Source organism: Amphiprion ocellaris, chromosome 16 (assembly GCF_022539595.1).
Source record: "Amphiprion ocellaris isolate individual 3 ecotype Okinawa chromosome 16, ASM2253959v1, whole genome shotgun sequence".
Lineage (NCBI taxonomy): Eukaryota > Metazoa > Chordata > Actinopteri > Pomacentridae > Amphiprion > Amphiprion ocellaris.
The window spans coordinates 13,278,255-13,295,786 of NC_072781.1; the positions used below are offsets into that span (position 1 = coordinate 13,278,255).

The 17,532-nt window shown below is 38.7% G+C and overlaps 1 protein-coding gene across 1 annotated transcript in view; it reads right to left on the reverse strand.

Moving 5' to 3' along the window:
- eys (eyes shut homolog) overlaps nt 1-17,532 on the reverse strand; it is a 161,201-nt gene that overhangs the window by 23,158 nt on the left and 120,511 nt on the right. Inside the window, exons 42-43 of the mRNA XM_035957569.2 lie at nt 9,233-9,341; nt 4,550-4,773 (exon numbers count right to left, since the gene is read on the reverse strand). Of these exons, the coding sequence (XP_035813462.2) occupies nt 4,550-4,773; nt 9,233-9,341 (333 nt within the window). The remainder of the gene's footprint in view (nt 1-4,549; nt 4,774-9,232; nt 9,342-17,532) is intronic.

Genomic DNA, 17,532 nt, shown 5'->3' on the forward strand with positions numbered 1-17,532 from the left:
CAAGACAACAAATCAGCCCCATTGAACACATTACCTTTTCATACCGGCCTATACAACACATGAGGGGCAGAGTTATACTGTGTGTGTGCTGCTTATGTACTTCTTGTACTTGATGCAAGCAGCATCACAGGCAGCCCAGATCTTTATACCATATTTTGCAGGTTTAGATGGTATATACTGTCTGAAAGTGGAAGCGGTTCCAATACGACATCAGCTGCTCATCATAGTGACATTAGGCCCAGGAATGTAAAATACTGGTCGGATAAACTATGAGAAAATAAAGATTTGTTCCCGCAAGACAGGAGGTGTTGGTGCTTGAATTTTGCAACGGCAGGACGGACATTTCCAATATTGTCACGCAAACACACACAAACACACATACAGGAGACCCAGAAAGGAGGAGGACAGAGTGAAGGTACACAGAACCTTTCATCGGCCCTGGGATACAGTGGACCAAACATCCTGTATGTAATATAAATGTGTAGGGGGGGTGTACGGTGTGTGGTCGTTGAAAATGTGTTGTGATATATGTTCTTCACAGGAAATGAGCCAAGACCAATGAATCTGAGTTTGAAACAAAAAATTATCATATTACTTTTCTTTGATACAAAAATGAAAACGGGTCCCACAGACCCGAACACCATACAAGGGTTAACTTAGCAACTGGAAACAGCTACCTCTAATCTGTTCAAAGACAGTAAAATCCACCAATAGCTCTTCCAAAGCCCACTAATTAACATTTCATATCTTATTTGTTTATTCCACAAATACAAAAACCATGGGAGGGAATTATACACGGATCAACGAATACTGCCCCTATAATTAACGATTTTACACTTAATAAAAACATGAATGTAATATATATTATGCCTTTTATTACTTTTCTCTGAAATACAATTGAGTGCATGTGACAAACAGAACAAACAAACAAAAAACCCTGGACTATGCTGGGTGCAGCACACATGCTATCAACTCCTAGTCCTCGTGCCCTGAACACAGACACCCTGCAGGGTGCTGCCACCTGCTCCCACAAAAGGTTCATCGCACGCCCAGACAGAGGCACAAAGGGATGCCGTCAGCATCAGCACCCCAGCAGGACGCTCACAGTCAGGAGGCTGAGCATCCAGGTGCAAATCACTTCACACGACATCCAACACAACTGGTTTCAAGCAGATCTGTATCTCTGTATGTGGATTACATGGAAAGGATTGTGCAGTTGTATATATCTGCAATTATTCTACCATGAGATGATGACATGTTACATTTTGGAATTGTCTGACTGTACAAACAAAGGTGTGACTTTCATCTTATGTAATATTATTTCCTTTCTTCCCAGATTTCTTGTTTGTTAAAAGGCAAGCATGTTGCAGCATATATGTGTGCACACCTCTTGGAAACAATTTCCACTTTAGCATTTCCACCTGCTGCGTTTACAGCCAGTCTAATGACATCAGCCTGTGCAACCTGCAGCTCAGGTTTTTAAATGACACAGATATCTGGCATCACAGAGCTGGCACTGAAGAATAAAAAGGCCACAGCCTTCAGGTGCTGATTGCCCAGCTTTTCACACTCATGTCACTTAAATACCTAATATGTATGTATCGCCCACTAACCACCGGCCATTATCCTCTCAGGTTTAATATTGATATTTCTACAAGGCTAAATGAACAGAGAACCACATGAAAGGCTGGACGGAGCCAAAATCACCCCAAGTGAACCCATGATAAAAATCCTCAATCATCCTATTATGTTTTGCTAGTGCAATCCAGGGCAACTAATACAATGAACAGAGCTCTGTGAACTCCCGATGACCTCTGTATGCTGTGTGGTTCAAGAGGATACTGCAATAACGCATATTCATCACACAGATAATTGCAAAGCCCACTCTGTTGCACATGACAAGCCAATGTGACCACAGTGCCACTGTCCTAATTGGTATTCTTAGAGCTATTCATACTCCCGTATTCATGGTGCCCTTTTTCATTTCTTGTTTAATAAATGCAACTGTTAATTGATAGTGTCACAACACAATGAAGAACGCATTTAGAGCAGCTATTTTGTAGATTACCTAAGGTGAAGGGACATCATGTGTAGTGAATACATACTTAAAGAGACAGGCAAAATTGCTGCTAAGTGGGGTGTGATGGTAGTCTGATGAGGTGTACTAGATAAAGACAAAGGAAGAACACGTCTTCACATACTTGGCCTAACAGGAGAGACTAACTTTGGCACTGGGGACCCTTTGCTGGACTATAAAAATACTGTAAAATTTACAGAAGGAAATCAGATTTGGCTGGACAGGACTCCTTTATAATTTACAGTTGCATGAGTAATGTGTCAATAATCTGTCTTCTTCCTAAAAATGAGTCTAAGGTGATTTGACGTTGCAATAACAGATATGTTGGGCACTTGGGAGCAGCAGGAGCAAGCTGTAAACAACACTGACACATTATCACCTTTACAGATGATATGTCACGTCTGGCAGAAGTGAGCATTGTCAACATTCAGTCATGTTTCTGACTGAAAGAATCCCATAGTCACGAAATATTTACCATCATAAATTCCAAAGCGAAAAATCTGTCTCATTAATTACTAAGTATTCTACTATGTTCACCTGCTGGTTGCTAATTTCATCTGAGTAGTGCTGGTCGGACAGTCTACAACAGGTTTTTAGAACTTCTTAGATGGCAAATGCTACCTAGAGCCTCATTTAACAACCATTCAGACGCACAGTTTTTTCAATTAAGCTGGAAACAATATTGATAATGTGAGGTTGAACGAAAACTCTAAAACTGTGGGCCCTAAAACCAAAACAATGAGCCGACAGATGTTAAACCACTTGCTACAGCTTCGGGGAAATAAAAATTGATTATCACTATGAGCAGCTAATTTCACATAGAGCCTCTCATGTCATCATGTTTAATGCAAGAAATATTGATTATAGCTGCTTTAAAATTTTAGATTTACATTAAGCTCCCTTAGTGGAAACATAGACTGAAGAGTTTGACAAGATGGGTCCTTATCCGTATTAAATATCATCTAATGTTTAGGCCAAAACCCTCAGCATGAGGTGAACTGAGCTGGAAACTGAAGAAAACGAGGAGATGGTCAACAACTAACTGACCTCTCTAAAGCGCTGACTCCTCACAGAAGTATTGCTGTCCTGAGGGAGAGCTGGAGTCATTACAGTGAAGTCGGCAGTTTCCTCAACCTGAACCTCGGTTATTGCACATTTATTTTGTGCTGTACGTTTAATTGCTGTTATGTTACACAGTCTCTGAGAACTCAGACTCTCATCACTGAAAAATTAATCAGCGCGCAAAGCTGCAGCAAGCTTGTTTACAGCGAAATTAAAAAGATTTGGCTTTCTGCAGAAATACAGCCCATGCAACTGTTACTGGCACTCGCATGCTCCAAACTTTACCACAAACGCTTGAATGTTGTCTAAAGCACCTCATCATGGCTAAATGATAAAAAAAACAAACAAGAATTCATGTCATCCCTAAACAACAAAACTGACACATCTCATGATGGCAAATATTCACAGGAATTCTTGAATCATCTCTTACACTTTTAATGTGGTTAATAATCAATCTATGCATTTTTTCACGCTCATTTACAGTTCAAGTCCAATATTTCACAGCAGAGTTACCCTTGAGCAGGCCCACACTAAAATTAGTCCAATGTAGATAAGATAAGCTTGACAACTGAACAGCTCTGCATTAAGAAACGGTCAGGGCTGGGGGAAAGGAGCTGCCAAACTGTCATTTCACGAGTTGGCTGACTGAGTAAGTGTGTGCTCACAGCACACATTGCACAGCTCCTTTTATGTTTTTAGAAATGGGAAGGACAATTTAAAATGGAATATACACTCGCTGGCCACTTTATTAGGCACACCGGCGAAACGTAATGCAATCCAATACAACAAACACTATTTACGGAGCTTCTACACTTTCAATTTTTTGTTGCTGCTGTCAAAAATGTTATGATTTTACATGATATTTGTCATTCAGGTCCTAGTGGTTGTTTCTGTTGTAAGGTCCCTAATATTTTGCTCTCCTCATGTACAGTAATCAGGTGGACAAAACATGCACCCAGCACACCACCGACTCTCACTAGGACCTCAACAATAAACATAAAATACAATCACCACCTTTTTATACAATGTCAACAAAAGCTGAAAATGTAGAAACTGTGTAAAAGTAAAATTTATAGCAGAGGTGTTATATATTGGATTTCACAGTTGTGTCTAATAAAGTCAGTGCATTATACTGAGCCTCTGCTTCATATCGAGCCACACAGACATGAAAAAACATCAGGTCATATATCAGAAGTGCATTGAGTAAACATCTCTTCCTTTTGGTTGGTGCAGGAAACAGTAGTTCTAATCTGCTGAAGCTCACCTTATTCCTGGAGCCATTTTTCCATGCCATGTATTATTATTAATACAGAAGGTACATGCATTAGAGACTCCATTTTATATTCTCAGTGCTTTGAAGTTCAAAGGTAGTTGGGCAATTTTTAATTAGGGTGAAAGGTGACCTAGTACCTGACACAAGTTCCTCCATTACGGCAGGGAAGGTGCTGGCAGACAGGTGGGTCACAGTTCTTGATGTTTCTCCCTCTCACCGCCTCACCCACCAGGTAAATCTCCTTTGAGTTGACCTGAAGTTCCCTGATACAGCCAATGAATCTCCTCTCTCCTTTTGCACTCCCGTCATGCATCTCCCAGTGGGACGAAACATCCCCAAGAAATACGGGTCCAAAGGTTCCCTGGAAATAAACGGCAGACAGCCAGTGATCAGCGTTATCGTTTAGTAAATCACACTAACTTGTACAGTACATGTCTCCCTTTGAGCATCGCGGTTGAAAACAGATTCGCCAAATTCCCTGTGAGTGTAATGTATTATGACTATTATTACATTAACAGGATCCAAATGCATATTAAGATGAACGAGAGACATTATCCGGTACAGTTACTCTCCAGCGTAATGTGGTTTTTAAGAAGACAAGACACTTTGGTAATCATATTTATTCATTTTTACTATTTGCATTTTTTAATTTTCCTACCAACCTTTTCCCTTTTAATGTATTTGCATAGATTTATTATTTTTAATCCTATACTCCCTCTTTTAAAGTCATTTTCTGTGGTGGAAGTAATCAGTGGGAGGGTAGTGGGTGTACCTGGATATGCGATTTATTCTGCGTTGAACGTGTGATTGACTGATTGCCGTTAAAAATAATAAATGCTAAATAACAGGAAAAGAAATAAAAAGCTCAAAGCAACAGTGATCTTTCTTCCCCATTCCTCTAACATCATATGATAATTCACATCCTGATACAATGAGAGAGAAGAAACACATCTAAAAAAAATAAAAAAATCCTCATAGCTTTGTTTGATGTGCAAAGTAATTGGGTAGAATTAATATAGATAAATCCTGTGAACTTGCAGCTTATCCTACCATAACGGTCAATTTAACAAGTATAATTGCGTCTGTTTCCAATGTAGAGCTGCATAAAAAAAATGTAGCAAAAGACCAGCTCATATTAGCATTAAATTACATATATTTCATTCCCAGCGGTGACCTCGGGTTGTTCAAATGAATATTGAATACTACTTTCTATTTAGAAGGTTTAGATAACGTTCATACCCATGCCACGCTTGATGATTAATTTATGAAAGACAAATCAAAATTTATCACAGCCCCAGAACACATTCTTTCAAATTACATAATACGGTGACAGTGGATTTCAAAATAAAACCTCTCTTAGTCAAAATTTTTTTTTGTTAGGTGCATCAACACTGTTCTGCTCTATTTTTTGTTCTTGTACATATATTAAAGGTCTTCCTTTTATATTTTGTAATTTTTTAAAAACTTATTTCTATACTCAGTGGAATATATATTTACCTTTTAGACAATAAAACACTTAATTCCAGGAAAAGACATCAGCATTTAGCTGGAACACATCTAAAATAATTAGAAAATTCTGTTGTCATGTCAAACATTAGCCAACAACTTTGTGGGTACTGACTATGTCCAGTATTCCTGTTTAGGCTTGATAACATGGATATTATGGTATTTTATTAGGTATAATAATGTTCAAAATACGACTATGCAATGATATAAAATGAATCTCGGCTGTCCAAGACTCATTTCTTGCTTTGTTTGTGTAAATTTCCAAAACTACTGTACCGGTATGCTAGTAATACCCAGATTTATGTTGCGGGCAGTATAGGTAAATACTGAACATGTCAAATTGGACAGTCTTCATATTCAATATTATTCCGGTATAACATTTGTCATGACTGCACGCTGGTGTCGGAAGAAAAGTGTTGGACAGCTGCAGTGGAGGTGTTCGGCGGAGTGACAGCGAGGCGCTAGACCACATAATCATTTGGGATATTGACTTAATGTGAGCTTTAAATGGCACAACTGCTGCACATCATGAAAACCTGTAAAAGAGACACGGGTAATGGGGTTAACGGGAACGTGCATACAAAGTCAAAGTTAAGAGCCCCGGAAGTATCTTCAACAACGCTGGAGGTTCAAATAAAAATAAGCAGCAGCTGTGTGTCTGCATACTTTAACAATGAGCCTGACTGTATTTGTTATGTGATACAAGCAGCTATGAGTCACTGGAGCTGCGTGATGCCGATGCGCTGATATGGGACGACTTTATGGTGCCTTCAAGTGTGTTTACCATGTTTATGAGAAGAGTCCATTTGAAAGACCCTCTGATGTAATATTCATGACTTTGTGAGTGGACTCACAAACTCACAAGCGCTGTATGCTCATTATTAAAATAATACTTGAAGGCAACATTAGTCAGTGTGGCATCTATTGTATTGTTGTACCTACATATCTTCTTATGCACAAATAACTGCGTTTAAGATAAGTATCGCTAACACGCAAAAATAAAACAGCACCAGGTAGCAGTAAGAAATCGATAAATCCATATGTTTATTTAACTCCAGGTCTTGAATCCTTACACTGGCAATCTGTGAACTGTAAAAGGTGACAATATAATAATTTTAAAACTCTCCTTTGTCTGTATACATGTATTTTGTCTTTGGAGGGTACTATCTATGATTTGTTTTGCTGATTTACAGTCAAGCGTGCCTATTATTACTGCAGCCTTTGTTACTGTACATGTTACATTCATGGGCCATTTATGTTGTTTATTAATCTGTAAAATATTGAGAGTCAAGTTACATATTTTAGTTAAAATAATTCCACTATATTATTTTTGGACTGCAGGATCAGTTTTATTGTCATATCAACAGTTATACCACAATATTATTTTGTAATATATGCATTACTCAATAGTAATTTCATCTTATATTGCTTCATGGGGGAGGAGTGAGTTTCATAGTTGTGATCTAACATGCAGTGGGAAAACCTGCTGTGAACCCTGAGAAAAGCATCCTTGTGTGCATCCTGTCTCACCATGTTGGTGTCACTTAAAGGAGATTATTCACAGAGAATCTATAGCCGACTTACTTCCCACAGCCCAGAGTGACTGGAGAACGCTATCCACCAACAAATCACAGTTTCATTACTCATAATTTGACATATACCAGCTCTAGTAAAAGATGTGATTCGTGCTTCGCCGACATCTGCTAAGTTGTCTGAAGAGTCTCAGCAGTCAAGACAGGAAACTAATTTCATGATCTCTCTGAGGTCTGCAGCTGGGCAGCATCAGAAGCTTTAGTTCTGGATCCAGTTCAAGTTCTTCTCATGGTTTACAAGTTCAAATAAAGTCATTTACACTGTGTATACTGAAATCACACAAGGGCTTTAACAATTTTTACATCATGCAACATGTTCTATTCTTAGACTCTGTTCCCTATCAATAGCGACTTTAATTGCTGTATGCCAACAAATCTGGATTTTATTTCCCTTGCTATAAAGCATAAGTTCAGCAAAATTGCATGAATGAACAACTGCTGCATGTCAGCAAATAGGATAATTTCTCTAACATGTGTACAAATCAAATTTAGTTTCAAGTGACTTTAATTTGATTTGAGTGGTGCTGGGTGCTATTCTGAAAGCCCATTCATTCACCACATCTTTCATTCGTGGTAATAAAAGCTGGCAAAGGTTGACCGATGGCCATCATGATATTTAACTGGAGCAAAAAGAGTTGAGCTTGTGTAATGAATGTGTTTGTAACCAAAACTAAGGTGGGAGAGAAAAAAACCCCAAAAAACAACATCTTAGCACCTCAAATTAGAAGACCATAAATCACACTGAGGGAGGCATGTTGAGCCAGTGGGAAGGTTGAGCCCCTCTCTGCGTCTTTCAATGTGAGAAGCTAAATTATTAATTTAATAACAAATATAGGTGTTGTTAATCAAATTAATGAGCCAGAGTGAAAAGCCCAGCCTGTGATTAACAAGTGAGAACGGGGCTTAATGCTACTTACATGCTTGTCACTTATGATCATCTATGGAAAATATTGTAACAGGTGAATGTGGTTTTAATAGTAGCTCCTGTTTTTCATTCATAAAGCAACTGCTACTATTTAAAAGAAACAAGCAAAAAACTGTATGCTGGGCTGGCTTTGATAACATATGGCTAAGCTTCTCATGATGCTGCTGTCATGCGTTTTATTATATTTGAATGAGGCCACTCTGTTGGCTCAGCGGGGGGTGCCAATGCGGAAAGCTTTGGAAAATATAACAGGGTTGTCTGGAAAGAATCTTGCTCAGCTTGTCTGTCCAATCAAACACGAGCAACTGCATCTTCCTGGGTTACTCACTAACATGAATGTTGTATTTGCACTGTTAACCTCAAGATCTAAACAATGATAAACTGGTTTAATTTCACATTTGCTGGATTCCCTAACATGTTAGATAACAATGTCTGAAATAAGCGAATTGAGTGATATACTAATATACTAAATTAAAAACTGTGACTTGATAGTTTTACAATTTGCAATGCGGCATTCATGAACATTACGGTAAATAACCGGTTGATTTCTCAATGGAAACATATTGTATGTAAATTACCATCTGATGCATTTGCTTTGATGGTTTGCTCATGAATGATGGAAGTCATGCATGGGAGATTATGTTACTGTTTTAATTAACATTTTAATATGGCTGGGGTAAACTGTACTTCAAAAAGAAAAAAAAAGGATATGAAAGACATGGTTACGTGTTAGAAATGGATGTTTAAGATAATGGCTGTACAAAAGGGTTGATGTGACTGCAGGCGTGTCAGGATACCTCTAACACGGGGTGTGACACCAAGTCCTCGAGATGCTGAGCTGTGCCATTATCTGCAGCTACTTCAATCATACATGACCCTCCTTGTTTGCCAACAGGCAGATTGTATCTGTTAAGAGAAGAAGAAAGAGAGACCGGGGTTAGTTAGAGAGGACGCTCTGCATAAAATCTGATACTCACAGGAAATCCAGCAAAGCATGAAAAATATTCTGATGGAGAGACAGACACAGCAGTCACAGCAATGGAGCTGCTAATGCGACCACTGAGAATATACCATAAACTGACGATGTATGATTCGGTATACATTACGTACTGTTTTATGAGAAACGCTACGCACTAGCAGATTGGAATGGAAGCAATGGTGCATTTGTATCCCACGCTATCACCCAAAGCCCAGGAGAGACAACAAAAATACAGAGTGTTTTCTCCAGTTGGATTTAAATAATAAGACCAGAAATAGGTTTCTGCTCAGTGCTGCGGTGATATTCTTTAAGTTGTTCCTCTGGAAGTGTGAAAATGTCACTTGTAAAGTAACTAAAGGCAAGCCAGTCATAACCAGTTCAATTCACATCATCACTACATAAAACAGTTAAAAAAAACAAAGAGTATTATATTATTATTATCATTATCATTATTTATTCTTATTATCAGGAGTCACAAAAACATGATCATGGGTGTAAGTGCTCATTATGTCATTTAGGATTAATTAATAATAAAAATGAGGGCACAAACTAGATATACATTATAACTCTAATGAGAAGGAAGACAATTTTATCATTTGACCCTCTGTGTCTCTCTGGGGAAATATACAATTGTACTAGTCATTAATGTTGCAGCCATAATGTTAAGTAGCTGGTCTACTTGTGTCATACTCCTGCTCTGGCAGTCAAGTGATTCCCTCTCACCAATTTATCACTGGCTTTATGTGGGCAATATACAATAGAAGCCTCTTTACAGGGCTCTACATTATGTGAAAGGTTATACACTCCGCAGCACGCACATAAACACGATTCTGCTGGTGAGAAATCTAAATGATGCACTTTTGTTCCATCGCTTTGTTCACTCTTTGCCTGCAAACATGCAGCGCAAGTAATATGCTGCTGAACTGCACATTTGATTCTGCAAAATTCATTCGTCCATTCTCTATGACTGTGCCAGTGTTGATGAGGAACAAAAAAAAAACACTTCTCAAATGTCTGCTTTAATGGCCAGATGGAAACAATCAGGGCAATCGCCCTCCTGCTAATTTGAAACAGCCTTCCAGGACGCCTCCCTGAGGCAATCATACGCGTGCAACTTCAGGTAAGACTAATTACAGGTATGGAAATCATGGGAGCTGTTTTGTACAGACACATACAAACACTGATAAATTAAGGCACATTTAATATTGGAAACGTGGAAGGCAACCCAATGTCCAGAGAAGACATCCATCACCATCCTCAGGGTGCCTTGTGTGTTTCTCAGGTCATTCTCCTTACATTAGCATAACAGTACGTGATCAGTGGGCGACTTCAGAAATTACCTGGTCCCACTGTTTATTTTCAAGTCACAAGAATATAGCAAGAGCCTAATGAAAACACTGAAATAAGCCAATATTGCAGCCCATATCTTTAGGCAGCAAAAAAAAAAAAAAAAAAAAACCCGACTGTTTGGCGAAGTATGAAACATCACAATATTATTACACAACCTTCTGTTGCTGAGGGCATTTGATGCATATTTTGGTGCTTACTGCAGTAGCTTTTTATTTGGACTGCTAATACTGCAAAAACTGCCCCTGTGAGACACAGAGAGCATGCTCACTAAGCAAACAGGATGATGTTACTTGATGAGCTCTCGTGAGCACATTGAATGCTTCACCAGGCTAATTTACATTGGTCTAGCTCCGAGGAAAAGATGACTATTTATAAAGATGACTAGAACTACTACACTTGGTCTAGTCATAGATAGCTACGGATATGCCCCGCAGCTCCACATTATCGTCACCGCACACGTAGAAACACAAACACAAAACCACAATGGATTTTAATGCGCAAACAAACATATGAATGAATCAGAAGAAAAAGAGGCCGGGGTTTGTCTAACGCAGAGATGAAACACTATGTAATTTCTTACTGGGCTCCCTGTGCACCGTTCACTGCTGGGTCTCATAGGACCGACAACAGCAAAGTCCCAACTTGAGGTAAACAAACAAACAATGTATAAATATTTCATTTTCTCCAAACACGCAACACCACAATATGGCTGTGAATATTTTTACTTACTCAATCATCATTTATGCATTTGTTCATCTGGCTAATGCTCTAATCGTAAGTGATTTGTCATCTCTAACATCCTCATTTAGACCGTGTCTGTGTGTGTGACTAATTCAGGGCAACAGCATTACTGCAACTTTCCTGAGAATCACCACTGAAATATTACCTGCAAATGTTAAGGGACCTCGCAAATATTTTCAGCACCGCACCTTCCCACAAAGGCATTTGTTAAACCTGAAGGTAGGTGTTTGTCTTTACAATCCTATTTGAACGTGCCTCCTTCACAGTCCTCTGCAGAAAATTAATAATGAGGGAGGATCATCATTAAAATATTACTATTGCATAAAAGATCTGACAGTATTGGCAACAGATGGCAGTAAAACATCATGCACTGCACTGGTGCCCTTGCAACAGTTTTCACTGGGCTGATGAGCAAGATGTAACACTTCTTTCAAAATGGCTTATTAGTCTAACCATATTTCAGATCCTGACAAAAAGCAAATGATAATGTGTAGCATGTTAGTGGTGAACTTATCATTTGCAAGTCATTTAGTGATTTAGAATCAAGAGTCTGTTAATTCTGCAAATAGAGCAGAATTAACCCGGATGATTATTAATAATAAAATGCTAGATCACACTACAGCACCCATTACACAAGACAGGAAGGAGCTGTTTGTTGGTTTCCCTTAAGTACAACAAGCCCCGTATCAGAACACAATCTACACCTACACTGACTGTAATGCCTGCTCTGGCTCTGGTGCAGTGACTTTCTCACACGGAGCACTGCAGCATTTGCTGCATAATTTGTGCTGTGACTGGCAAGCCTCAATTAATTTGGGTAGCCTGTGTTCTATCATTATATCTCCAGCAATACAATTAGACAGCACACAGCAAGGCTCTTGGTATTGTGGGGCTTCACAAAAGAAACTCCAAGTGAGCGGCCAGGGCTGCTGGTTGCTACTTCAATGAATCTTTTATGGGGAGACTTGTCAATACAACATTGAATACTGTGGAGCTGATAAACATACCTTGCTTCAGATTTGGCACTGGTTCAAGAGGATGTGGATTTAAAAATGCTCTGGATTAAGGTGTACATATGGCATGGCGCTTCCCCAAATAAATGATTCCTCATTAATCTCCTACCGGTTAAAACCCAGTGGAAAGTGCAGATGGGTTCTGTCCACTGTTAGTGTACTTTGGGGAAAAAAGTAATCAATGGCTGGATACTAATTAGTTTTACAAGCTGCAAAGGGATTACTTTATCTATTACCTGGATGCTGTGGATTGTATTTTACAAATTGTGGTGTGATTATTTGTATGTTGTGCGTATAGCATGTACAGATTTGTCCCCCTGTGACCCATCCACACATTTCTCACATGGACACAAAACAGCCCTCTAGCTTTTTATTAACAAGTGTCTTCCTGAACAAGTTAACAGAGGTGAAAAGATGTACCTGACATGGAGTGGACTTGAACTCAGAAAGCAAAAGTTTCTTATAATTTATTGTCATTAATTCAAAGAAGTCAGATTACTGAGATGTCATGAAATGTCCTTGGAGTTGCAAATTATTTTCCGTGTTTTCTTCCTACAGCACTCGTCTCTTTTTATCCTCTTAATGCCGTTGTTGCTAGGCGACATTTCACACCCTCGTGTATTTTTATTTTTTTTAACATCAAAACTACATTTAGTGGTCAGTGAAACGAGATCGTGTATATATTATTGCAAGACTCACAAATCAACAATTAGAATTTATAATGCAATGCATTCTCACTATTTTAATCACAAAACTTGAAACAGCATTCATCAAGGTTTAAATTTCCTCATATTGGTGTGAAAAATAACAGTTACAGCAACATAGTACTTGCAATACTGACTATTCATGCATTAATTGCATTGTTCTGTTCTCTGTTGTGTGAAGACTTTTAAAGAAGGAACATATTGTTTCAGGCTTGAAGTGGAGGAGGCTGGGTGACTTAAAACAACAGACTTGTAATTCTCAACAGAAAACCTTATTTTACAGGGCGGTCAGGGGGTAGCGAAAGTCGCATTACAGGAATTGTAGGATCCTGTGGTTTTTGGAGCTTGACCTATAGGAAATAAAAGTCAGGACATCTTGGCCTCTGCATCATCAGTCATCCATTAGTCATAGATTTAGTTGATTGATCTCTGGCTCATCTTGTGCTCATGTCGCATTGTCCTTAAGGAAGACACTAAAGTCAAATGTATGTGTGCAGAGAAAATGTGCTTTCAGACAAGACTGTCCAAATGTAATGTGAATACAGTGTACAGGTATTAAAATTGGGAAAATAATCATTTCACAAATAAGAAATATCCCTTTATGAGACATATTTCAGCTTAAATTCAAAGCTTTTTGGCTGGAGTGAAATTTATAAGACACAACTAAAACAAAAAGCAATTAAAGTATGAATTAAAAAAATAAAATACTTGCAACAATACTGTATCTCATCACCTAATAAGCATACAGGTAAGGTGATTTGGAACCTTTACTTTGCGAGATTGAGTGCAACACTGGCATTTTCACAGCATCAAACAAAGCGGTTCTGAAAATTGGGAGGAAGTAGCAGACGTGATGGCCAGGTATTCATGCACTGTTCCTCCTGAAACTGCATTTTAAACAGAAATAATATGACAGTCTATAAAAACATCAATATGAACATCAAAACCCATGAGGTTCTAGACACAAAATCCTCTATCTTCGAAAAAGAATACTCCCAGTAAGTCAGAACTATACTTGAGACACGTTCCTTTGACTGGAGAGAGAAAAAAACACCCACAAAAGTGGCATAAATTTGAATAATCATATCTGCCAGGGACTCACAGTTCACCTGTGACAAGCAAAGAAATGCGATGCAGCAGAATGCTGTGTGTCATCCTTGTTGATCTTTGACTATGTGTGAATGGAAATTACTCTGATAGTGAATGCCAAGCACAACAGGATTCAACCAATAATGTGTGCAGCCTGACAAATGACCAGGGGAACATTTGGAGTCTGTCACTCTCAAATTTAATCGTAGCAGTATTGCCCCAAATATCCCCAAAGGAAAACTTCCCAACATCAAAGACCAAGCCAACAACAAATATGTCCTCCCCAAATGAAAAATGACACAGCTTCCCTTCAACACACTCCCCTCTGTGAAGCTATATGGCTGCACAGCATTTCTTTAGTGGCCTTTTGTCTTGCCAGCTTCCGTCTGTATCAGAGTGCTACAGCCCATTTGTGCTTTAAGTGGAAAAAAAAAAACAATTAACACTTCTCGAGTGGGAAAATAGAATCTAAAGCTGCTGTGTTGTGGTAATGTTTTGTGAGCATCACATCTGCTATCAATCTGCTTGTCTCTTACACATTGTTTTTCCTGGAAACACAATGCACCGTAACGCCATTACATTCAGGAAAATCTGCATAACTACTGACAGAAAGCCTACAAAAATGTAAATTATAATATCATTATTTTTTTGACACTAAACCCACTCTTTCCACCAACTCCAGTTTCAGACAAATTACAAAGTGAAAGGAAATTGAATGTCAGCTCTTCTCTGCACATTTTTTTAGAAAGGTCCGCACAATATGTCTTATGTATATGGCTGCCTGTTTGGATTGTTCTGATCGTTTTAGTGCAATCTTGCTTCACCAAAGGCATATGTGATTTATTCAATTATGTTTACTGTCAGAACAGGCTGCTAAACTCTTGATTAAATATTCACAATGTCTTTCATCGCTTGGTTGGGGATGATTAGCATGATGGAGTGTTGTAAGACTGTTGAACAACGTCCTCTGCAGCTCTAAGAGAAATTCAAATAGGTCTGAGTCAAGGAAACCAAATTTCCTCCAAATTGTTTATTGTAGAATTTTTGGCTGTTATACAGTTTCTATTTTATTGCAACATATTACCTTGTATTCATACTCTAGGGAAAACAATATAGAGCTAAATGCTCTGAGCAATAGAGTGCTTACAGTGTCACTTAAGTAAGCTTTTCCAGTTTGTGGATTACTGTTGTGAAACCTCGAATACGACATTTTGACATTTTGTTTTGTAAATCCAGAAAAGACAATATTTGGATGAGAGGGTAAAGGTGGGGAAGATATATGCGAGAAACACAAAACAAATGTTATTAGCTTAATATTGGTTAAATTAATCTTTTTATCAGACTTTGAGTAAATCGCTACCACTACAATAACATATGGTTTTACACCATACCAATCTACGGTTAATTTTACCAGTAGTTACAGTTTACCAGCCCAGCAGGAACAGGACACATCACCATAGCAAACATTAAGCTATCAGCTAAAGCTAGCACTAGTTCGGTTGGCAAAGTGCATCCGTAATTCATGTTAACCTAATGAGGATGCTAATTTTGGCTTACATAAAAACAGATTCAAAACTAAATGTACTAGAAATGATCAAGAGACAATTCCTTAGACTGTTTTTAGTACAAACAAATGCTGACAATAACATTTGTACTGTGAAAATACACTCATGAAAACACTGACTGCACTTAAGATCATGGGTTGGATGGACTGATGTACCAACTCACAAGGAAGCCATGGTCTAAACTGTTTTCTATTTGCTGCTGTGAACCGTAAAGTTCCCTGCTGCGGGATCAAAAAAGGTTTAATCTATCTATCTATCTATGGATCTATAGAATAGACTACTTTATCACCTATTTTATTCTAAATGGGACCATAATTTACAAGCTGAACATCGTGCTGTGGTAAAACTTGAAAATAGCAATTGCAGCTGTCAATTCATTTAGAAAATGTTTACTGAAGTCATAAATCAGGAGTGAAGTAGGACGTTTGGTAGAGCATTTTCTTATAGGCTTCTATAGGATCAGATTTCTTTTTGCAATAATAAGAGTCGCCCCCTGCTGGTTGTAAGGAAGACTACAGGTTTAAGCCAGTTGCGCATTGACTGGGAGGCTACATCCACTTCTTTAATACAATCTGAGACCCTACATGTTAATCAAAACTGCAATGCACAAAAGTCTAGCATGGTAGACATCAAAAAATATAGTACTGAATGCTAAACAGGCATGTCTTCATGTCAACAATGTTGCAACATCAACATGGGTATAATATGAGCACATCATGTAACCTTATCTATATGAAAGAAAAAGGCACGGTTTTCTTTTCTCCACTGTTCTCTGCATCAGTATCACAGTGCTCGAGATGACAGCAGGATTTGTGGTTCCAAAATAAGAGTGCATGTGAGAGGTGGAACAGGGGAACAATGAGAAAAAAGAGTGAGTCTGTGTCACAGTGACATCAGGCAATTTGGATTTTTGCTGTTTGGTCACTGGAGCTTGGATTATTTACAGTTAAACGGAACCACTGCCCTGCATTGCATAGATGCTGACAACAGCAAGTTGAGGCGGCTGCATTCAGCGTTGCCAATATCATCGAAAGAAAGTAGGTATTCGACGCTCAAACATGACTAGATGATGTCATGCGCTCATTTGCATATGAATAAAATTGCTGAACCGATCAAGAATAAATAGAGGCAGAGCTCAGCAGCAGGCCCTCTCTCATTTCTCCCACTGGCTCACTCTGGCCCACAGTGATGAGCTGTAAGCCTGTGTGAGCTGTGGAGACAGAAGATCAGCTGTGCATGGGGAAGCATTGTTCATCAGACCTATTTGGCGGAGGAAAGCAAGTAGTGCAAATGCATGCGGATCAGGTTCAACATTTGGTACTAAATCTTTTGCCAAATGTTTACGAGCCAACCGGCGCTTAATTTGTAAATCGGTAAGTCCCGGTACATGGAGGCGGTGCTGCTCCAGGCAGGTCAGGGAAGTGGAAAAAGTCACAGAACGCATCAAAGAATCTACAGTGCCTGGAGCACATCGGACAGTGCTACCTGTTAAAAAAGTAAACAAAAGTCAACAAAACAGGTGTTTTCATAATAATCGCTCAAAATTGTCCACAGCTTTCAGGGCTTTTTGTTGACGATCCCTTCACTTCCCTGCTGTCCCCTCTATATCTATGCATTGCTGCAGTAGGATGGGAAAGCAATTTGGGCCAACAGTTC